This window comes from Symphodus melops, assembly GCF_947650265.1.
Source record: "Symphodus melops genome assembly, chromosome: 19".
Lineage (NCBI taxonomy): Eukaryota > Metazoa > Chordata > Actinopteri > Labriformes > Labridae > Symphodus > Symphodus melops.
This window is the reverse complement of record NC_136709.1, coordinates 14,031,781-14,053,968: the sequence shown is the minus strand read 5'-3', so window position 1 is coordinate 14,053,968 and position 22,188 is coordinate 14,031,781. Positions and strand designations below refer to the sequence as shown.

The 22,188-nt window shown below is 39.6% G+C and overlaps 2 protein-coding genes across 6 annotated transcripts; one reads left to right on the top strand and one right to left on the bottom strand.

Moving 5' to 3' along the window:
- The first annotated feature begins 415 nt into the window (after positions 1–415).
- Positions 416–12,611, top strand: slc1a8b (solute carrier family 1 member 8b). Its single transcript, XM_079369474.1, has 11 exons — positions 416–1,642; positions 3,136–3,215; positions 4,154–4,369; positions 7,430–7,472; positions 7,570–7,783; positions 8,619–8,718; positions 9,963–10,196; positions 10,348–10,542; positions 10,633–10,767; positions 10,861–11,011; positions 11,726–12,611. Exons 1-11 carry the CDS (start codon positions 1,475–1,477, stop codon positions 11,870–11,872), a joined length of 1,683 nt encoding a protein of 560 aa, XP_079225600.1. The 5' UTR covers positions 416–1,474; the 3' UTR covers positions 11,873–12,611.
- A 1,162-nt stretch (positions 12,612–13,773) lies between these two features.
- Positions 13,774–22,146, bottom strand: elavl1a (ELAV like RNA binding protein 1a). Of its 5 annotated transcripts, none has more exons than XM_079369475.1 (7): positions 21,998–22,146; positions 21,049–21,108; positions 19,111–19,303; positions 18,507–18,610; positions 17,766–17,928; positions 17,428–17,653; positions 13,774–16,775 (listed from the first exon to the last, which is right to left on the bottom strand). In XM_079369475.1, exons 2-7 carry the CDS (start codon positions 21,082–21,084, stop codon positions 16,451–16,453), a joined length of 1,047 nt encoding a protein of 348 aa, XP_079225601.1. In that variant the 5' UTR covers positions 21,085–21,108; positions 21,998–22,146; the 3' UTR covers positions 13,774–16,450. The 5 variants fall into 5 exon arrangements, with proteins under 5 accessions (XP_079225601.1, XP_079225602.1, XP_079225603.1 ...); XM_079369476.1 differs by having other exon boundaries at positions 17,775–17,928; XM_079369477.1 differs by having other exon boundaries at positions 19,111–19,291.
- Positions 22,147–22,188: the final 42 nt, after the last annotated feature.

Below are 22,188 nucleotides of genomic sequence, written 5' to 3'. Positions count from 1 at the left end.
ATCTCTTTATAATCTCTTGACTCTCTATATAATGTCATCATGCAAGGTCAGAGGTCAACATTTGATTTTTGTCCATGACATAAAATTAAAGACAATATCTTCAGCCTCAGATTTTAATTTGTATATTGAGACTTTTTTTTCTTCTTTTTTGGAAATAATAAGCATTTTAAGATGTGAAGATGGTAAAAACAAATCATAACCCTTTTATCATAAGCACGTCAGCATTGTATTTTTTGGGGGGGATGCTTACATTAGTGTATTGTTCAATGAAGCTGCAGTAGCTGATTGTTTGGACACTTGGAGGTAGGAAAAACAACTTCAGCTGATTTGGATTTCTGCAGAATCCTGAAGGAAATATCTGACTCTTCATTTAATAAACGCCTCACTATGTTCACCATGCAGATGCTCACCGGTGATGATCAGGTAGTGCTTTACAGTAAATATCAGCCAGCTGTGGCTTAAAGTAAATCAATCTTAAGCAGGAAACAAAAACTCAAACACAATTGTTTGTGGGTGTACCTCGTGTTTGTTGATTGTGCTTCCTGCATTGTTGAAGACAAGGATTAGACATTATTGGATTGGTTACAGGTGACGTGGGCAGACATGTTGGACAGTGAGAGTTGGATTTGTTCCCAAGTTACATGCTGTGACGCAAGCAGACACAGGTTGAATGCAGAAATAAAGAGACATGCAAACTAATAGCAGGAATAGCCATATAAATGATGCTGCAACTGAAAGTGGAGGACCATGATTTCTACTAACAGGCATTATGTCACTTCCTTCTTTGGATAATTTTTCTTCTAATTCTAATAGACATGAATAAAAAAATCTCTGATTCTACCTTTTGGAGTTTTAGTTCTGCTGGCATACACATTTCAAAAATATGTCCTTAGATGTCAAATAAAAAACATTTGTTTGAAATGGGAACACTTTTTATTAGTGTGTGATCGCATTGACATGTAAAACATAAAATGACTACAGAATTTAGAATCTAAATGTTGGAAGAATTTGGTGATGACTTTGACCTATAAACAATGTCCACATTAGAGCCAAATGAATGTCATTGAACTCAATATTCAAGTACCTGTTTTATGAATGGGTTGACTTAAAGACATTGGGTAGTAATAACTCATGATGCGTTATAAATAGAGGGGCTTATCAGTGCTGAACTCTTGTCTTCAGCCTCTTTAATAAGCCTAAGTGCCCGTGGAGGACTTGTTGTTAGCATGAGATAGGGATAATCCTTTTAGGCAATGTCTTACCAGGAATAAGTCCGTCAATACTTCCTCTCTCAGACTGGAGGAGCTCCGCAGTGTGAGGCAGGACAGACAATTGATCACTTTCAGTGGATGTTCATCTCCACCTTGGATCTTTTTGGCTACAAACCGAGAGACTTCACTCACCAGGAGATTCATATATAATTTTCATTCAGGGGGGAGGGGGGGTCTTTCGGGTTACGGACCGATTCTAAATCATGATGGAGGGAATGAAGAAGATGTTGAACAGCATAGTGTCGCTTAAAGTCCGGGCGTATGTGAGGGACTACTGCAAGAGGAACGGCCTGCTGACACTGTCGGTCATTGCTGTAGTGACTGGCTGTGTGCTTGGATTTGTCCTCAGGTCATTCAACCTTTCCACACAGGTATGAATAAATGGATGGATTTACATTTAACAGAAGACATTGAAACTGGCTTCGAAATCTTAAAGTAACCCGTTACGTAACCTTGCAGCTCTGTCGTGGGAATATTACTTTTTAGGCAAGTTAACTTTATATTTAGGATGTAAAGTAAGAGCCAGGTTTCCATTTTGTGTAATTCTGGTCAGGCCGATCAATAAGTTATATGATATATGCTTTAAGCATCAGTAATTACAATTTTGCCGAGCGGCCTATTGCTGCATTTCCTTGCTCTGATTGGTTGTGTCATCAGAGACATTTTGTATTTGTCTGTTTATAATGCCCCTTTAAAATGGAAAATAAATTGAGGCATTCGAAGCTACTTTTAGTCTTGCTGTTTTTTCCTCCTCCAATGGGGAAGTCATGTCCCACCCCAACTCTGCCTCTGATTGGCCTGGACTGTGATTTGTTTACCATTAACTGTTAGCAAATCTCTCTCTATGCCTACATGGAACCAATCAAGGGATTTAAATTAAGAGCGTTTGTTCACGATAATTGACTTAATGACCTATTTTACTTTGCCATCCAAAGTCAGAAAGGAAATCAAACTAGGTAGTACACAACTTGTAAGACAAAGTTGAGCACAACAATAGAACTTCTAAATATTTCCTTTTGTAGTTACTTATGCACAATAAATATTGAGTGTCAGCGTCATGTGTCATTCCAATCAGGAATTGAGCAACATTTTTTAATTTTCAAAGAGTGTCTTTTGTTTGTCATAACACTTCTAGTTATCATTTCACAAACAGTGTCTCAAAGAAAGTCTTTTTTTTCGAGAAAGCTTAGAGTTCTCCGGACAGTCAACGTTATGATAGAGACTCTTAATTGACTAAGCACATTACGTGTAATCATTGACTTGTGCCTCGTATGCTCTGTCACCCTGTACACTTACAGCAGCCAATCCAACATTAAGCAACATCATATACTGAGCAAAGAAGGACACACATACAGCAGATAAGACATTAAGAAGAAACTCTGAAACGTTGGCTTGTAATGTGAAAAAAAAATAAAAAACAAGTCTAAAAAGATGGCATGCATGAGATGTATGGAATAGCAACCATGTGTCATGGAAATCTATCATTCTAATTAATATGCATAAAGGTTTCCCTTGGTGGTTTTTGACTCTATTCACTGTCCTGCCTTGTCAACAAAGAAGTAATCCCCCCCCCACCACCACAATACAGCAAAAAAAAAGTCATGACATAAATGATCAAGAAATTTCAAAGCTTCTGCATACTATTAGCATAGCACATGCACATCTTTCCACCCAAAGTGTTGCATCCCACTTACGTTTTGTCAGTTCTTGGAAGTCATAAAACACAGTATCATAGGTACAAACTAAATAACCATGGCTGTACTGCACAAGAAGTGTAAGTAGAGGTATCTACTTTTTGATGACATGCTCTGATAGAATCAGAAGAGATCGAGATAAAGTGACTTCATGTGCTTTTGTCCAACAGGCAAAGATCTACTTCTCCTTCCCTGGAGAACTGCTGATGAGAATGTTAAAGATGTTGATTCTGCCTCTCATCACCTCCAGGTAAGTTTTACTCGCCATGCTCTGATTGGAAACTCCCAACGTAAATAATTCTTAATTATTGAACAATGTTTGTACCTTAACTAAAAAGTATAAGCAGCAGAGAATAGTTTTTTTCCTGGTGGTTACCACGGCAACATTAATTGCCCAATCAGACAAGGGAAACTGAATGTGGTTTAAATTCTACATCCTTCCCAGATGTTTTAATTTTACCACAAGAAACAGTCTGTTTAGAAAAGTAAAAAAAGTCACCACCACAGTAACTTTTGAGTTAAAAAAAATGACTGAGAAAAAGCTTAAAGGGATACTTCACCCATTTACATGAAGCTGTGTATCATTAGAAACATGGTAGTAGTGTTGAATGAGTAGATGAGAAAAAATTGTTTTTCTTTGCTTGAAAGTTTTCTTCATGTGATGCAATATGACGCTTTTTGCATCACATGAAGAAAACTTTCAAGCAAAGAAAAACACATTTCTCTCGCTCAGGGCAAAATGAGGGCTGGATTCACGACCATTCAACACTACTACCATGTTTCTAATGATACACAGCTTCATGTAAATGGGTGAAGTATCCCTTTAACTAATTAAAGCAGTCTGCTATTGCATGAATCAATTACATATAATTTTCCAAAGAATGAAATGTCACCAACATCTGCACTTTTGATGTTTCAAATTAATTGATTAAAAAATACCACATATTCAGTTATATATATATATTTATGACATGGTATTCAATAACTTTCCAGAACTTTTTCTAATTGGTTTACAATAACGTAATCTCCAACATAATCTACCAAATGTTAAATATAATGTACATATATACATATAGTATTCAAATAATCTAAACTAGAATGGAAGTTTATGATCCAATTTCGCTGCCTCATTGTTTAAAATTAATCTAAAACTACGTTAACTTATAAAATCCCTTTTTTCTCACCTAGTCTTATGTCCGGCCTGTCAGCTATGGACACCAAGGCAAGTGGCCGGCTGGGGGTCTTGACCATCACCTACTACCTGTGGACGACCTTCATCGCTGTCATTGTTGGCATCGTCCTGGTGCTCATCATTCATCCAGGAACGGGCTCAGAGAAAGATGGCCACCACGCGAGCTCAGGGCCTGTTATGACCTCTGCTGACGCTCTTCTGGACCTCATCAGGTTAATATTAACAGACACAGCAGTTATCATAGAGTGGAATACATGATGGCAGTGCTGTCATTCAAACATCTATATAACGACTGTGCGTCTATTAGCTGTATTTGCTGCTCTATTAGACCTCTGACATGATTCTGAATTCTCCTTCCGAGATGAAGGATACATTTTATAGTCATGCTGTTTGGCTCTATCTGGCATAGCAACACTTTTAGCATAGCACTGCTTTCAGCATGCAGACTATATTTGAAATTATAATCAAAAAAGAGGAAGAGTCAGGGTGGTAATCAAAATCATCATCATCATGGTTCATCAAGAATATGAACATTAAGCAGAGGTGCTCGATTAAAAGACAGTGGTATGAAAAAGTCTTCACAGTTGGGGTCAATGAGTATGTGTACAAAATGTTGGTGGATAACTGTTCTATACACAAAATAGTGAAACAATCAGTTGGGAGTGATAGACAAGTAAACCCACCCACAGCTGGCAACCAAAGCCCCTATCATACACCTTCTGCACACTACTGAAAATGTCCAGACGTTACATAGAGGGGCCACAAGTAAACCAGCTAATATCTGAATCAGTGAACCTGGCCCTCCTTGTACGAAGTCTGTTTCATCTTGGAGTCTGCTGATTAGTGAATGCAGCTAGTAATTATTAAGAGCATTAACAACAAATGAGCTGGCTGCAAACAAATTTACCTAAAAAAGAAAATAAGCATTTTGTCAGCAAACATCTCAATCAGACTTTTATGGTTGAACATATTTTTGCATTTTTCTGATTGCATAAAAAGCATAAAGAAAGACAATGACTCACTTGATCCTTGTCTGGAAAAAAAGTTTATCCATCTGCATCATTATCGTTTAAAGGATTGAGAAAGAGATTCCCTTTTCTGATATGAGCTTTTCAGGAGGTGTCCAAGGTCTTGTTTTCCAGGATGATGACTCCCTAAAAAAAAACAAAAAACAGTATAGGCCACAGACTGTATAAAGCAGAACGTACAGACCAATTAAACCTAATCAAGACCTTGTGACCCTCCTGTGTCTTGGACAGGAAACTCTGCAATGACTAAGTCCTAAAGGATTAGTTCAGTGGCTGCAGAGGACACATGACTGTCACAATGGGAAGTAAGATTTCCTCTACATCAAAAGGTTTTTAAAAGTGTGATATTTTCTACCATTTAAGGAATTTAAAAATAATAAAACATAGTATGGCTGCAGATTTCATTGAATTATCATTCATACATACAAATAAATGGAAATCCTCAACTAGAAGTCTGTCTAGCCGGGGCAGAATTTGAGTTTACTAAAAGAAGGAATAAAAAGTGTCTGCGAGATACTTGCAGAGTCATTTCTATGCAGCAGGTTGGCTAAGAATAGGGAGACACTTAATTGTGATCTGTTAAGCCTTCACTTTCTCAGTTCTTGTCAGTCCGCTGCGCTACACACGGTCTGCAGTCTAGTTCGTGTCCTTAGGCTTTCTGCAGGGCCATTCATGTCAGAGATACGCTAATGCTTGCTTCTTAAACCTGATTACTGCTGGGAGCTGTGATCGGGGCGTTTGCTGCTGTAAGCCAAAGATCAGGTGTACATATCAGCCCTCTTACGTGTTTGACAAGCTTTCTCCGGGGCTTTAGGGTCAATGAGGTTTTGCTGTATTTACAGTGCCTTTGAATGATGCTGGCTATGAACCTGCACATTGAACTTGTTAAACTGTGAAAGGCTCTCTTTGCTTTTATATGGTGTCAAACAAATGATCTTCTGGTTTTAAGGGGAAGAGAATTTTCTTATTTTTGTGTCGCTACTTAAATCTGAGAAACTTTTATCACTGATCTACAAAGGTACAAATCTCATTCTTTTAGGTTAAGGTAGCATGAACACAAACAGAAATACATCATGTTTTTATTAGTCGAGTTGGTTCTCTTGTGAAACTAGTAAAGTAACTCATAAATACAGCAGTGTGGGTTTATCAAGTAAAGCTTTCTTCTTAACTGATTTTTAAGTAGTGAAATGAGAAGAGGAAATGCCCGCACACTCAAATGGCACTACAGTTTAAAATAATCAAAATCACACCGTTTCAACCAGAGGTCTTCTTCAGGTCACCTGAAATCAAATTTGGCTCAAGTAGGCTACAGCACAAGCGACTTACTAGTAGTTTAAGTGTGATTATTTTGTATGGTGGTTCAACACTAAAGAGACACTAAACAGAAGATTAGTTTTGGCCAACTTTCCTAAAAGAAATGATAAAAACAGAACACAAACACTGGCAAAAATAACATCCTATCAGTGCTGAGTCGAGTTCACGCAGTATGTCAACAACAACAAAAAATTACAGAAACCTTCATTCATTTGCTTTGAAGACACCTTGAAGTTACCTTGAGTTCAACCTTTGAACAGACAACAGTGAAGGAGACAGTTACAGCACAGGGAACAGCGCTGAGCTGCTCTGCTGCATTTGCTCACGTTACATAATCCTCATCAGCTGTCTGGCTCGCTTCTCATGACGCTGTAAGGTTGACTATTTTCCAAACACTTTGAGGACTTCTTGCTCATGTCGGCTTTAAAGCAGATTTTTTTTAAATGTCATTGTCGGCTTTATGAAATAAAGTCCATTAATCTGCCCTGCTGTCAGTCAAAGCATGTAAACTTCATCAGTGGAAAGAAGGAACTCAGCATAAACTCTGCTCAAAATTACCTGATATATTTCAATAATCTTCCCTTGTTTTCTCCTCTGCTGTCAAAGATAACTTTGGCTGTCTCAGTTATTAATAAATAGTTAATCTGATACAAAAAGTCTTCTCTCGCACAAACAAGTTTAAATTCAAAGTCATCTTTATCCTCAATTTTTCAACATCTGCTGGACATACAGAAGAATCAAAATGTTTCTCTCTGACCCACAGTGTAAACTAACAGCAGAAAATATCTACAAAATATAAAAGGACAAAAAATATCTAAACTGAATACATTTCCCAGGCTTTAAATTGCATGTTAAATGAAAGAGTAATATCCATTGTATTCTTCACTACAGTCATTTTTTAAAAACATGTCCTCATATTGTCTTTTATAGGAACATGATCCCCTCAAACCTGATCGAAGCCACTTTCCAGCAGGTGAGTTAAAAGAATCATTGGATTGTACTGTATTGTTTAAAACCTAATTATTACTATGTACATGATGAAAGATCTCTGTTGTTTGTATTCATTTCAGTATCGGACAGACCTGGTTCCCATTGTACAGAACTCTGATGGAAAAGAATCTCAGGCCAACTATGTGTACGTCATGCCCGACTATCACAACCCTCAACTGGGGCACCCAGTGTTCCTGGAGATCACCCCGGCTCCTGACATCAAGTATAAAATTGTCCCCAGCACCAGCAAGGGCATGAACGTCCTGGGGATTGTCATCTTCTCGGCCACTATGGGTAAATGCACCACACGGCTCAACAAAAGTCTGCAAAACAATCTTTACCCCACTTCCTTTGAGCCCCTACGAAACAAATTTCAACTAAAGGCTTCACAACTTTAAATAAATCACTCATTAGTTGCAATCTATTACAATGATTCCAAACAGTCACAACTTTTTGGTTGCCAGACACCATTGTGTTGTTGGGTGTTCGCGAAGAAGAGCCTTTCTTGAACTTTATGAATAATATTTATTATATTGTAATATTTAAATAATATTTATTTATATGAGAAATATATTTCATCAACACTTTTTGAAATACCCAGGGTTGAAGAAGATGAAGAAAAGCAACATTATTAGAAAAGATTGGACAGTTTCAAAATTTAAATACAGAAGAAAAACAGTCTCTGCACCTGGTACGATGGGTGATTGAGTATTTCCCTGCTGTAGCTGGTTGCTTTAGTACTTTATTTACAGTTGTTTATAATTTCAGTCTGTACTTTTCTAGGCTTTTTAAAACACTACTGATTACCAGATAAATGTAATGTAATATAAAGTAAATGATTTTACTAAAACAAGGTGGCAGAAAATGTATTAAACGAGTATCTCATGCTGTGCAGGACAGCAATGCTGATGTGTATGTTGCTTTGCACCTGATTTAGCTAAATTTATTCGAAATAACTTAATAAACAGATATATTTATTTTAAAAGGCAGACAAAAATGATGTACATGACACCATCTAGGTAACTTATTCCAACATCTAAACCCTGAATTAGTTGTGACTTGTAAGGCATTGGTTGGTTGTTAAAATGGTTAACAACAAAACACGTGTGAATGTCCTTTCTGTTCTCAGGTCTGCTGCTGGGGAAGATGGGAGAACGTGGAGCGCCACTGGTCAATGTTTGCCAGTGCATCAACGAGTGCGTCATGAAGATCATTAATGCAGCTATGTGGTGAGACTGCACCCTCGCACACACACACCGTTCAACACGCACATCTAAAAAAAGACAGACAACACACAACAGAGCCAGATTATACCTAAAAATAAACCTCAGGCGGCAACTCAGGGAAGATCCACCGGTGGCGGCTGAAGTGTCCTTCTCAGGTTCCACAGTAGGATTACACTTGTGTCATGAATGGAGTAAGAGGCACTGACGGAAATGTAGTTAACCTCTTCTTCAGCGAAGGCTGCAATTAGTATGCTAGAATTCTGACTTAAAAAACAAACAAAAAAATTTGAGCATCAAAAAGTGTTATTGTGTGTAAATGGCAAAGAAGATCCTCTATAAAGTCAAAGCCAACCAAACCTTTACTTTAAATGAAATAACTTGAAACACAAACATACCCACCTAGAGAATGCTCATGTATCTTAATATATTGTAGAATAAAATGCTCAATAAAAAGACAGAATGGAAACACTGGAAAATACCATCAGTTCTTTTGTAAAGAGAATGTGCCCCTCTCAAACAATGTCTAAAGGTTAATCAAAACTGTGACCCTTCAGCATGAGATATTATATACCACTTTGGTTTTTGATACTGACGCATTTTGTATTTGTATCCCTTTGTTGTCACTTATATTTTTGCCAATAGAGATAATGTTTATAGCTCAGCATTCACTCACTCCTTCAATAACAGCATACTACTGTCCTCTATGCCGATCAGGTAACTGACACTAACCCTGAAACAGAGAGCTGATACAAATATAGTTTGGATATTGCCCACTCGAGAAATTTGTTGTGGCCACCTGAACTTTAGTTCAATCTGAGACTTTTGAGCATCTCATTCCAAAGTCATTGCCATTAATCTGCTGCTATAAAAGCCTTTAAGGTAAATTCAGCCACAGCAGCTTTAGTGAGGTTAAGCACTGACGGCAATACGGCTTGATAAGGCTCACAGTCCAATTAATCCCGATGGTGCTGAATGAGTTTAAGGTCAAGCCAGTCAAGGTCTTCAACTCCAAATGCAGAACATCTTTCAAAATGGACTTGGCTTCTTGCACAAGAGTGTTTTAAGGTGAAAGAGAGAAAAGATGCAAAAAGATTTCATGGTTTGCAAAGTGGAAGGATGATAAAAAATATATGTAAAATCATATGGGGGCTTATTATTCCCTTGCGTAAATACGCCAGAACATATGAGTTCAAAAACAATCTCCATGATCAAAAGTGAAAAAAGATATTCTTCTCTTCTCCACACAGGTACTTTCCCTTTGGCATCGTGTTCCTTGTGGCAGGGAAGATCCTGGACATGCACGATCCCGCCCACCTGGGGGAGAAGCTGGGCATGTACTTCATCACGGTCCTGTCGGGTTTGTTTGTGCACGGCCTCATCCTGCTGCCTGCCTTCTACTACTTCTTCACCCGCAAAAACCCCTTCCCCTATATCAGAGGGTTGCTTCAGGCTCTCGTTATTGCTCTGGCCACGTCATCCAGGTAAGGAGGAGTTGGGGTTTCTTGTATCCCTTTGGATTCTTCCGTTGATTAAAAAAAATACTGTAAGGAAATCTTGACCCTTTTGGTTGTAACGCCTGAGACTGTCAAGTATCCAAATGTGACCATTTCCTTTTTGGTTTATCTTCCACAGCTCAGCCACGTTGCCAATCACCATGAAGTGCCTGCTTGAGAACTGTGGCGTGGACCGGCAGATCGCTCGTTTTGTGCTGCCAGTGGGAGCCACAATCAACATGGATGGGACAGCCCTTTACGAGGCAGTGGCGGCCATCTTTATAGCACAGGTCAACGAGTATGACTTGGACTTTGGTCAGCTCGTCACGATCAGGTGAAGATTTAACCAGAGTCATCATTTCTAGCATGATTCATTCTTTTGGGTTATTTTTCATCTCTAACACCCTGGATCTTGTCTTCTTAGTATAACAGCAACAGCTGCCAGCATCGGAGCAGCTGGCATACCTCAAGCGGGTCTTGTTACCATGGTGATTGTCCTGACTTCAGTTGGGTTACCACCTGCTGACATCTCCCTGATTGTAGCCATCGACTGGGTTCTGTAAGTCCCACACAACCAAAAAAAAAAGTGTACAACTAATCGCATCAGCAGAGCTGTTGGGGCAATGTGAAAATGGTTTCCATCTCTTCACAGCGATCGCTTCAGGACAATGATTAATGTTCTTGGCGATGCCTTGGCTGCTGGGATTATGGCTCACTTATGTAGGAAGGACTTTGAGAAGGCTGCAGCCTCTTCCCCACCTACAGCCACTGCTGATGACAATAATGGAGGTGGCCCCCAACGGGTAAGGACGACAATGTTCTATGTTCAAATCAAAGGGTTCAAGTATGGGAGGGGATTTAAAACCTTTAAGAAACTCCATTTAAAATCTTGAGTATTTCTTTCAGGTTATATATAATCACAGATAAATCTAGGGGGGAAAGTTGTATCAATGCCGTAAGGCTGTACTGGGTCACAACAGCCCTTTGAACTTCATTCCAATAATAGAATTCAAACACCAGAAGATCTCTTTGAAAGTCGGTGGATAGAGAAGGAAATCCGGAAAGAGATCTGGAAATGACAGAGGAAAGGTGACAAAAGTCAGACCTTAGTCTGGGCCACTCGCTTTGAATCAGAATCTGATTTGAGGACTATAGTGTCCGTACATAGGGCATCATCTGCCCCCCCCTCAGCTGCAACATTTTTCAAGCTAAGCCCTGTCCACCTCTTAGTAGCTTATTTGTGTTTGTTGTTTTTTTTTGTGTTTTTTTTTTGGGGGGGGGGGGGGGTCTGTTCATGGAGGGACATGGTTGGGTAAAATGTTATTTAATGGCACATTTGTAGGTTTAAACTGTAATTTGGATGCAATTTAAAAAAAATTCCATCACTTGTTGCCATTTCAAACAAGTTTTAATGACATTTTGAAACAACCAAACCTTTTGACCCCAACTTTCTCTTGGGAACCTTTTTTTTTTTTTTACCATCTTCACTAACTCTACTGTTTCCTTCTTCTCCACAGAGGGACACAGTAATCTCCTTTGGTAATCAGAGTGTGGCGTTTTCTGATGCTCCTTTGATCACACACCGCTGCGACTACGTGTTTGAGGTGGACGGAGAGAACGTGATGGAGAGACCTCTGGCCTGCTACAACCTCTGTCAAGTCTGAGACACTTAAACAAAAATGGCCAGCAAATGATACTGCCTTCTAAAGCACAAGACTTGCCTCTCTTGGGACTAAAGGGACCATCATCTAAGGCTCTGAAAAAAAAAAAAAATCCAGTTTTGGTAATATCCTGTTAATAACCTACATGAGACCAAAGATGGAGTGCGTTGAGGTGTCAGGATTTTCATGGATTTTCATTGTGCCATGTTGAAAACACAAATCTTTATTACTTAATGTAGTGCGTCTCTATTTCACTGAGACAGAAGTTAGGGGGGGGGGAAATGAATTGTGTCACATTACATGAATCATTGTTCATTACTCAGTGTTGACAGTTACGTTTCTCAGAATAGCCGTCCTGATGAAGTATGATGGCAGATAGACTTCAATGTTTTGAGTTGCCTTACCATGATCTCAGTTATTCTGGGAAGTTGAAAGACTTGAAAGTAAAATACTTTGAAAAGATGCTTTTTTTGGTTTAGTTTTTTTTTTTTTTTTATCTTAACCCATATTAAGCTACATGTATTTATAGACAGTAAAGCAACATGAATAACATTTACATTAAGCTAACTAGATGTTCGATTCTGTTTTTATACCTATGCATTCAATTTTGCGTTCATGTTTTCTTTTTTTTTTAAATAAAAACCTGCTGCACTCAAACTTCAGTTTGAGGTTTTTTTTTCAGTAAGGATCTCCATCTTTAAAATCATACTCAATAAATACCTGTGTTTTGTGTTCACGGATAAAAAAATAAATATAGGGTAAACATTTTGGGGATAGGCTGATCATTGGTATTTTAGCTTCAGTAAGCGAGCAATCCAGAGCTCAGTGTCCAGATTTTGCCAGTGGTGTTAACGTTACACCAAACTGACTGAATCTAGTAAAATAAAAAATAAGAATCAAGACATGAATCACCTACCACAAGTTGTATAGTTGCTGTAGTACAGGAGGGAGAGCAGGTCTTTAAATCATCTGGTTCCCATGTGGCTGTGTTCTCCAGACTGCATCCTACAGTCATTCCTGTACCCTAAAAAGTCTGCTGCCATGAGCAGAGGCACTGTGGGTTAAACATAGTATGTACACAGTTTACATGTGCCAGGATTACACCATAGTGGTTTTCTGCCATGATAATAAATCACAACAGAAAGAATACCTCAAGTAATCCAGTCTTACCTTCTCCAGGCTACCTGACCTCTAACTAGTGTTAGTTAACATGATGCATTTGCTGTTTTTAAGGGCGACGTGGTTAAGAAGTTTACATTGAGGTGAGGTTTATGCAGATGACAATGATCATTGTACCACACACAAGCCTCTCACCCAAAATTCAGACGTGTTTCAGGCCCCTTTTCTTCAAGAATATAAGGTCAGATCTTATTCTACGTCTTTAAAAATAAAATTTATTTTTCTCTGTATATACTTATAACATTAGGATTTATTCGAAACATCTCAAACAACTGCTAGAAAAGTTGAATTGTAGAAGTTTTGCAGAGGGATAAAAATGCAGACGTCTCCCCCGTGTGGTAAAAGAAGGTAATTACAGGGATAAAACTGTGGATCAGCCGCTAGAGACATTCTCCCAGTCAACAAGGCCTTCGCTTTCCTTTAACACGACATCCGAGGTTGTGATGAGTTCAACAGGAAATACAGGCATCCTAAAACGAGGCTTACTGAAGATAACGCTGACGGCTACGTTGCACGTTTCAGAGACTTTAGTCCTTCACGCATCGACTGTGGGTTCAAATCCTCCGCTCTCTCCTCCCAGCATTTCCTCCCTCGTCAGCAGTCCTATCAGAAACTGCAAAAAGAAAAATCCCTAATATAATCAAAGAAAACATTGGTAGAGAAGCCCTACAATACACACACGTCCAGTCATTCTGTAGTCCGTAATAACCTACTGAGGATTTCAATTTTGAAAAGCCACCATGTTTTTATTGAAATGATGCAATGTTAGAAGACATTTAATGGACTTCAACTAAAGTGTCGGCCCAAACCAAACCAAATCCATTAAAAACACTCCTGAACACGTTTGACCTCACACATCTTCAAATAAATATTTCTGCCTCCTCTGATGTCAAATACATCTCTCACTTATAAATTAAGGCGGAATGCATTTTATTTCGACTGCTTCTAAAACAAATTCACTTGCATCTTCGATGCAATTTCAAGACTGCTGAAAAAAAACAACAACTAAGCAGTAACATGTCAGTAGAAAAAAAAAAAATCATAAAAAAAAGATGACAGTACAAGACAGGAAATGTCTATTACCTGCATGAAATATTGCACAAGGTTAAGGACCATGACACAGATAGAACATCGAAATAGTCAATCAAAAAAAAGCACTGTCGAGACCAACGTCTGAAACTCGTAACGAAAGAACTCCTTTCAGAGGGGTCACCGAGATTAAAGAGGCATTTAGAGAAAGTGTTCGGAGGATTCCTGCTCAGAGAGTAGTTCAAATTAATCCGAAGCTGTGTGAGCAGATACTGTTACCCAGAATCCTTTGCTGCTTTTCGAGTGTATCACCAAATGGCTCCGTGGTTAGATGTTTGGTGAGGTGTTAGCGAGCTTCCGTACAGTAGTGATGCTGCATATTTCACCCACCTTGGAGAACACCACGGCCTACCAAACTGTCATTGTAAATAGATAAGCTGATCTTTTCTAAATGGATAAAAACATCTTACTTATCAGTAACAGTTAAAAGAAATCCCATAAAAAAACAAACAAGAAAATAAAGAGTAGAGCAGTTAGAGTCTAAAAGTCAAACCTGCATGAGAACAAGGTAAACTTATTCGCTGTGTTGTTGTATCAAACCCAGCTGATGCACAACTAATCTACCTTCACTTTACACTACTGCACTCGAGCAGACAAATCACATATCCAAATGGATCTGATGTCCGCTCCAAACAGCACGGCTTCTTTAAAAGCAGATTTTCTTCAGTCAATAAAAACGCCTGATACTCAAAGTCACAACTGTCGAGAAGATGACTGTACCGAAAGTGAAAACATACTGTACAGATTTAACCGTTAAGATGCCGATTATTCAACTTATGTAGCGATGTGGGAAAAGCTGCTTCATGAGGCGTCTGCCCGTTCATAACTTTCCTCGAGGTGTCCGTGGATGTGTTAACCTGACCCTGACTGAAATTGGTCCTCTCAATGAGAATCTCTTATATAAGATATATATATAAGTACCGTATGTGTCAAATGTTTAAAAGCCAGCCTACCACCTGCAGAAACGTTTTTTTTGTAAAAGCTTGCTTCAGCTTGGCCAAAGGGTCGCTTGAAGACAATGCTGAGTCGCTTCTAGAAAATAATAGAAACAAAACCAAACACAAAATTAAAAAAAGGAATATAAAAAAAGAAACAACCAAACAAAACGTTCAGCAAAAAGAAAGAAAATTTAATGGTTTATGCTCAAAGTGAAACAATCAAAACAAAAAAGAAAGAAAAGAAACCAAAACTGAAGTGAAAATCAAAAACAAAGGCCATTAACGTCTCAGAAGTCGAGATGAGCTCTAGTTCAAAAAGAAGCGTGGAGCGAGAATCCGTTTCTGCAGCGAGGGAACAAAACTCAAAGAAGAAAATAAAGAAAGAGAACAACAAAGTGAGCCACGGACATGTTGCTCTGAGCGAGGATTAAATAGAAGCTCAGTACCTCTTCAACCACAAACAAAAAAAAAAGAAAGAAAGTTACCTTGTTAAAAAAACTTCTCCTTTGGATCAAATGCCTCCCTTTATTTGGTCCATCTCACTTCCCTACTCACTGACTGGGGCTCATTTTCAACAGGACTCACCTGAAATACAACTTGTGATACAAGAAACTTTACATATGGTAACAACTAAAGGCTTTCTCACCACAACTTCTTTCGTTTTTGTTTTTTTGAATCCCCCAGCGATATAAAGGGGAACGAAAGATGTAGATTTAAAATACAAAACGGATATTTAAAGTAACCTAAAACAGTTTGACTGAAAGTGCTTAGCTCGTCCATTAACTAAAGACAGTAAGTAGTATTTCAGGTTTGTTAATCCACTGGAGGTTAATTTAAGGCATCTACTTTAACCGATGATGAGGATCTGAACAGAGCACTGACGACTCCGGCAACAAGAACAGCCAGTTCACCGTTCTTTACCTTCTGGATAGTCCAACATTGACTCTGCGAGAACAATGTGCAGTGTCTTCCTCAAATCTTTTCAGTGAACTGCTAAGATACTCTTGCCTCTTTAATCTAGTCCTCACAATTAAACATGCAACACATATGGACAGTATTTTAGATTTGAGATCATTTCAAAAGTTAACGCGGGGTATCATGGGATTTTGTCCTCTCCATCCTCTCCCTAACAAGTGAAACTTCTGTTTCCCCCTTAAGCATGAGTATAAAGATGAGAAGAAGAAAAAAAAAAAACTTGTATAGACAATTAAAAAGGTGCAGAAGAGTGAACTCTCGTTGAACTCTTAATAAACTAAAACTCCCAAAGGATGTGCCAGATTTTCAAACTTTATACATCTGTTCTCTGCCGGAGAAGTTTAACGTAGGTCATTTCCATCTCTCCTCTACACCTTACTGTCCAGCTCTCTCTCTCTCTCTATTTGTGGCCCTTGCTGGTCTTGAAGGACACTTGCAGCATCTTGTCTCCCAGCCTGTAGCCATTCAGACTGGCGATGGCCATTGCCGCCTCCTCGTAGTTCGTCATGGTAACGAAGCCGAAGCCCTTGCACTTGTTGGTGTTGAAGTCGCGGATCACCTTGACGTTGGTGACGGCGCCGAAGGGGCCAAACATCTGCCACAGGATGCTCTCGTCAGCATCCTGGCCCAGGTTGTAGATGAAGATGCACCAGCCGGACGTGGAGTTGCCGGCGACGCTGACGCCGCCCATGCTGCTCATGTGGTCAACGCCCATCGGGGAGAACCTGCACATGACACGGATTCTTTTAACTTGTGGATTGAAGAACAAAACTGAGCTGAAATTTACTCTGTCGCAACAAATGCGGTTTCTCTGATCATTTCTTCATCTGTCTGTCACAAATCACTTTTTCTCACCGCTTTTACTGACCCACCACTGTAACTCATGATGAGCAATCAGCGTTGCCGTGTGTGTTCTACAACCTCACGTGTGACTTTAAACCGGTGAAGACTGTATGACACAAATCCAAGTCTTGACAGAAAATAATACTGTTGGCGGAAATGATACTGATTTACCGCATACCCATACATGCTCCTGATGCTATTTTCTACCAAACACGCGATTTCAATGTTCTGATAGTCTTAGTTATTTGTGAATACAACAGCCCAACTTTTTAGTAGAGGTAGAGGTTGTAGATAAACCAATCAATTTCTTGTACTTGTTTGAGTTTTAGTCTAACTATAGCGCAACAAGGCTCTCCTGTGCAATATTCAGTTTCTGCAAAGGGATAGTGAGCTTTTTTTATGTTTTGGATTTGACCGAGAAATGGCAGCCCTGATATCCTGATCCCGACTACAAGGCACTCGGTCACTGATTATTGGGGTGTAGAGTTATTGCTGTCCTGTTAAGTGATTGTAGACATGAACAACGTCTCTCACCTAAACCGCTGTGCCTGGTGGTGCAAGGGCCCCCCGAAGCGCCTGGAGGGGTTGTGGTAGAGCTGAGAGATGATCTGCGTGTTCTTCACTTGGTTTGGGTTGGCAGCGAACTTCACTGTGATTGGCTCAGAGGACCCAGGCGGTTTTTGGCCGTTCAGATTTTTGACTGCTTCCTCTGCTTCGGCCCGCTTGTCAAACCGGATAAAGGCCACCCCGCGGGAAACACCTAGATGCAAGCGAGCAGTTGTTGACCAATTTTTCTGTCCCAAGCACCGAGACGCACTGGTTCTGTTATCTTAAATCTTAAGAGTATTTTTGGAAGCAAGGAAGTCAATCACCTGTCTTACCTGTAGCCTGATCTACAAGTACCCGAGAGTTAATGATGTGCCCAAATCTTGAGAACATGTCCTCCACATCCTTCTGCGTCATAGACTTTGGCAGGCCGCTGATATACAGATTTGCATCCTTTATTGTATCAGAGCTGGGTCGTGCGTATGAAACCTAGTAAAAGAAGACAACAATTGCCGAATTACACCTCTACTGACGCACCAGTACAAAACAAAGTAACCAAAAATAAATAAATCTGAAACAAAAATAGTTCTTCAAACTATGAAATAAATGTTTGGATTTTCAAGTGTAATGAATCCGCTGTGGTTTTAGTTACAATTTCTGCTAAAACGTTTTAAAAGCTTCCACTTTTATTTTGAAAAACATTTATGGATAAATGGTGCTAAATAAACATATCTGACAGCCACGCTGTCATCTAAGTAGTTTTAGATTTAAAGTCTGAAGACTGACAAGATATGATGGTCAGAAGCATACATGAACATTACTAAAAACAAAACAAAAAAACTACAGAGAACTTTTTTCAGAAATTAAATACAATTAATTGGACAAGAGAAAATCTGTAAAGTTTCAACAGACATGTCAGATAGGGCATTAAGTGAGCTGTAAAAGCAGTATCACTTCCTCGGGCTGACATTGACTAGCTAGTTAGCGGACAGCAAAGGAGCCACAGAAGAGTTATACGACATGACATCTTTGGTTTGAGAATTGTAGAACACCTTATTGCACGTTACCTTGATAGTTTTGGACTGTAGCCTTAGTCCATTCAGTGTACTGATAGCTCTGTCTGCATCACTAGGGTTAAGATAGTTAACAAATCCGTACCCTAAACTGTGGCCTAGAGAAAAAAAAAAAAAAAGAAAACAATAAAATAAAAACAAAAAAAAAAGGGTGTATAGTTAAAAAAATCTGCAAACAAATAATTAAAAACAAAACAAATCTCAACATTGCATGCTAGTCTAAACAAACAAAGAAACTGTCTACGGTCAAACAGGGTTGGGCTGCTGAAATAAAAACAGGACTATGGTGTTCTAAAAAAAAAAGTATGACCAACTAAAGTAAGAAATTAAGTTGGGACACCTTTCATTGTAAAAGTTACATTTTAAAGTCACTGATGGAGCGAAAGAGAACAAGCCTGCAGTAAGAATATCCTGCCAGCAAAGACGAGGGTCACTGAGTATTAAGGTTGGCTTGGTCATTTTCTGACTCACAAAGCAGAAACACAAGTGCTCTAATCAGAGGTTGTAGTCCCAACTCCTTTGTCTAGGGCTGCCACTTTCATTCATGTGTTAGGCTGGTTTGTCACATGGCTAAAGATTGCTTCAGAGTGTTGCATACCTGCCACTTTGTCTTGTATCAGCTTGGCAGACTCCACCTCTCCAATGCTGCTGAAGAGGCTCCGCAGCTCGTCCTGGGTCATGGTCTGAGGCAGGTAGTTCACTATCAGGTTGGTCTTGGCATCCTTCCCCTCGTCCCCTCCCATGTGGTCTTCATAACCGTTTGACATGTCATACACCTCCTGCAGGTCGGCCAGTTGGGTTGAGAAACAAAAGCAAGGTAAGCACGAGGGGTACACGCAGAGATCGAGGCAAACCTATGAACTGGTTAGAAGAACCCTTAGTTATATTAAACAAATGGTAACTCTGTGACAAATGCAGCTTTGGACTTCACAACTGAACATTAGTCTTTCCTACATAAAAGCTTTAGTTTTTAAGATTCTAGTTTTCTTGGGGGAGAAAGATTAAGATTGGCCATGCAGTGTAATCAGTGCGACAGAAAGAGAGGATTTAACAGCATTATAAAGCCACATAATGGTTATCAATTATAATACGAAAGCATATGACAGGAATTAACATGTTTGTCTAGGAGACAAATGACTCCTATAACCTAAGATTATCTCAACCACATGAGTCTGCAGCCTAAGACTTGTGAAGGTAACAATGAAAAGTGGCCACACCGAGAGCGCAGCCGGACTTCGAGATAATGAGCGTGCGCTATTGCAAATGTGATGGCAACATTTACTGGCGGCTGAATTGAGATGGGAGCTTAAAAGGGAAGCCGTCCAGTGTTCGATCTGACAGAGGTCCATTCATAAAAGAGAAGGCTTGTGATTGTGTATTCTGGTGGGTAAGATACGCTGCCTGGGAGGATGAATGAGAATCCTGTTTGAAACCAGTAAACACATTCATAGCCAGTGGGAGCTGGCATTACACTGGTTATTGATTTCTCTTAATGCAATCTTTTTGTTAAAGAAGATTGACTCATTAATTCCATGTTAAATAAGAACAGAGCTGCGTCACATCTTTTTTACACATTCAATTAAAGCTGGTCAAATTTCAACATGAAATGCTACATATTTTGGAAGCTGTACATTTTGTCACTAAAGATTCTGATTTTAATAAGAAATGATTTAATATCTTGGACCCTTGATCTCAGTATCCACTGGGTGATGACACAAAGGCACTGTCGATGTTTATTTTTCAGGCTCGTGTCGACACGTGTCCAGGGCCACGTTAAGGTCTCTGTTTCTGATGCTCTCTCGCTGCATTTCAAAAGAGCAATCTGTCCTACACGCACGTGTACACTCCGATATAATGCATGACAAATGTTTCCACCGGCTGTGAATGACGCACTCTGGAGAGCTGATCGTCACAGAGTATTAAAATGCAGTGCAGTAAAAAGTTTTAAAACGTGGATCTGGTTGTGAATCACACAGATCTTTTTGTCTGTTTTGTAAACAGTTTGCATCACAGTTTGTAAGCGATCTACACTTAGTTTAATGAGGCGCTGCGTTAATTCGCAAGAGACAAAAAAGGCAGTTAACAATTAGTCCTCAGTGATCCTTACACCTATTAGGCATGTTAAAGGGGACACTTAATTTGAAAAATCCAATTTTCTCAGTTTGTGACGTCACAAGTTGTATACTGTTTTAAAAAATCCCCTCCCGTTCCCTGGTATCTCCACCCATGGACTTCACCTCCAGCCCAGAGCAAAACTTTAGCGCAGGTCCGCCATTTCTATTCTCTCTACAGAGAAGCAATGTGTACTGGGAAAACTTAGGGGGTCTCATTGCATTTAAAGAGACACACACCAAAACGGAGCATTCTGAGAGAGCTGGTTTCTACAGGGTCACAAACCTCCTCTGGTGCTTGATTCATGTTATATTTGGGCCAAAGCACAGCACAGATGTTTCATTTAGACCACAGAATTGTTTGAAAAGGTGAACAAAGGGTATAATATGTCCCCTTTAATCATGTTTAGGATTCCTTTACTCACTTTCAAGTACTTAGTGTGTCCTCGATGAACTGCCATGAAGACACTGCACTGCTCCTGAGGCTGCATTGGGGAAAGATCAAATCCAACAGTGAACATTTAATCACAATGAATGAATGAACAGAGAAAAGAATGTCCATAGCTTGTTATTGTCTGTTTCTTTATGAAAACAAACACACAAAAAACATTTCGACCTCCTCACATTGATTATTTTCGGTGATATCAGATGATAAGTGGATCAATGCAGATGACTAAACCTACCGAGTGGATGATAAAGATTGAACGAATTTCTCATAAAAACGAGCTCTTGAGGAAACAGGGTCTCAAACACAGCAACGGAAGGTGACGGTAACCAAGGTGATAGCTAATATCTCCATGTCCTCAAAGTGCAACACAAAACACGACACCGCTACACAAATTAACGCCTTGAATTGTGTCAATGATTAAATGTAATCTGAAGATAAAGACGAATGTAGCTTAGCATGCATCATAGTAAATAAAACGCCGTGTCAATAACAGAACATTGTTTTCATTACACGTCAATAGGACAACCATTCAGGAGCTGTCTCTCTTGAAACGTGCAGAGGCCTGGTTAGCGCTAAGCCGTTAGCAAACTAGCCTGCTTGCTAAGTATCTCCTCTAATTAAAGACATGTCTAAACCGGTACTGGAATACAAGGTCACAATTACAAACTTCAAAACATGCAGAATGAGCCCTGCTCGCATTACGTACAGGGGATACAGAACGTGGCGGACAGTCGATGACTAGATTACATAAAGCACCGTGCACATATTTTGGAGAGCTTTCTTTCCCCGCGGCCTGCTAACAGGCCACGCAGCCTCACATTAGCCACCTCTCGCTAGTCAAAAAGCATGGCAGTCCCTCCGCACTTTCTTAACATTTGAATGAACACTGTAAACAGCTAAATATCTGTGAACATCCAAGAGCTTACCAGCCTTTTGTGGTTAGTTGTTTTTTTCCGGACTCTTTCTGCTATATTCCACCGTTACTTCGTTGCGTTTACTTCGCTTGAAGGGTCAGCCTTAACGAAGAAGAAACAGAAGAAGGAGCTACGTGACGACCGACCACGCCCACTCCCATGCGACCACGCCCACTCTCATGCAGCCACGCCTCTGCAGAAGA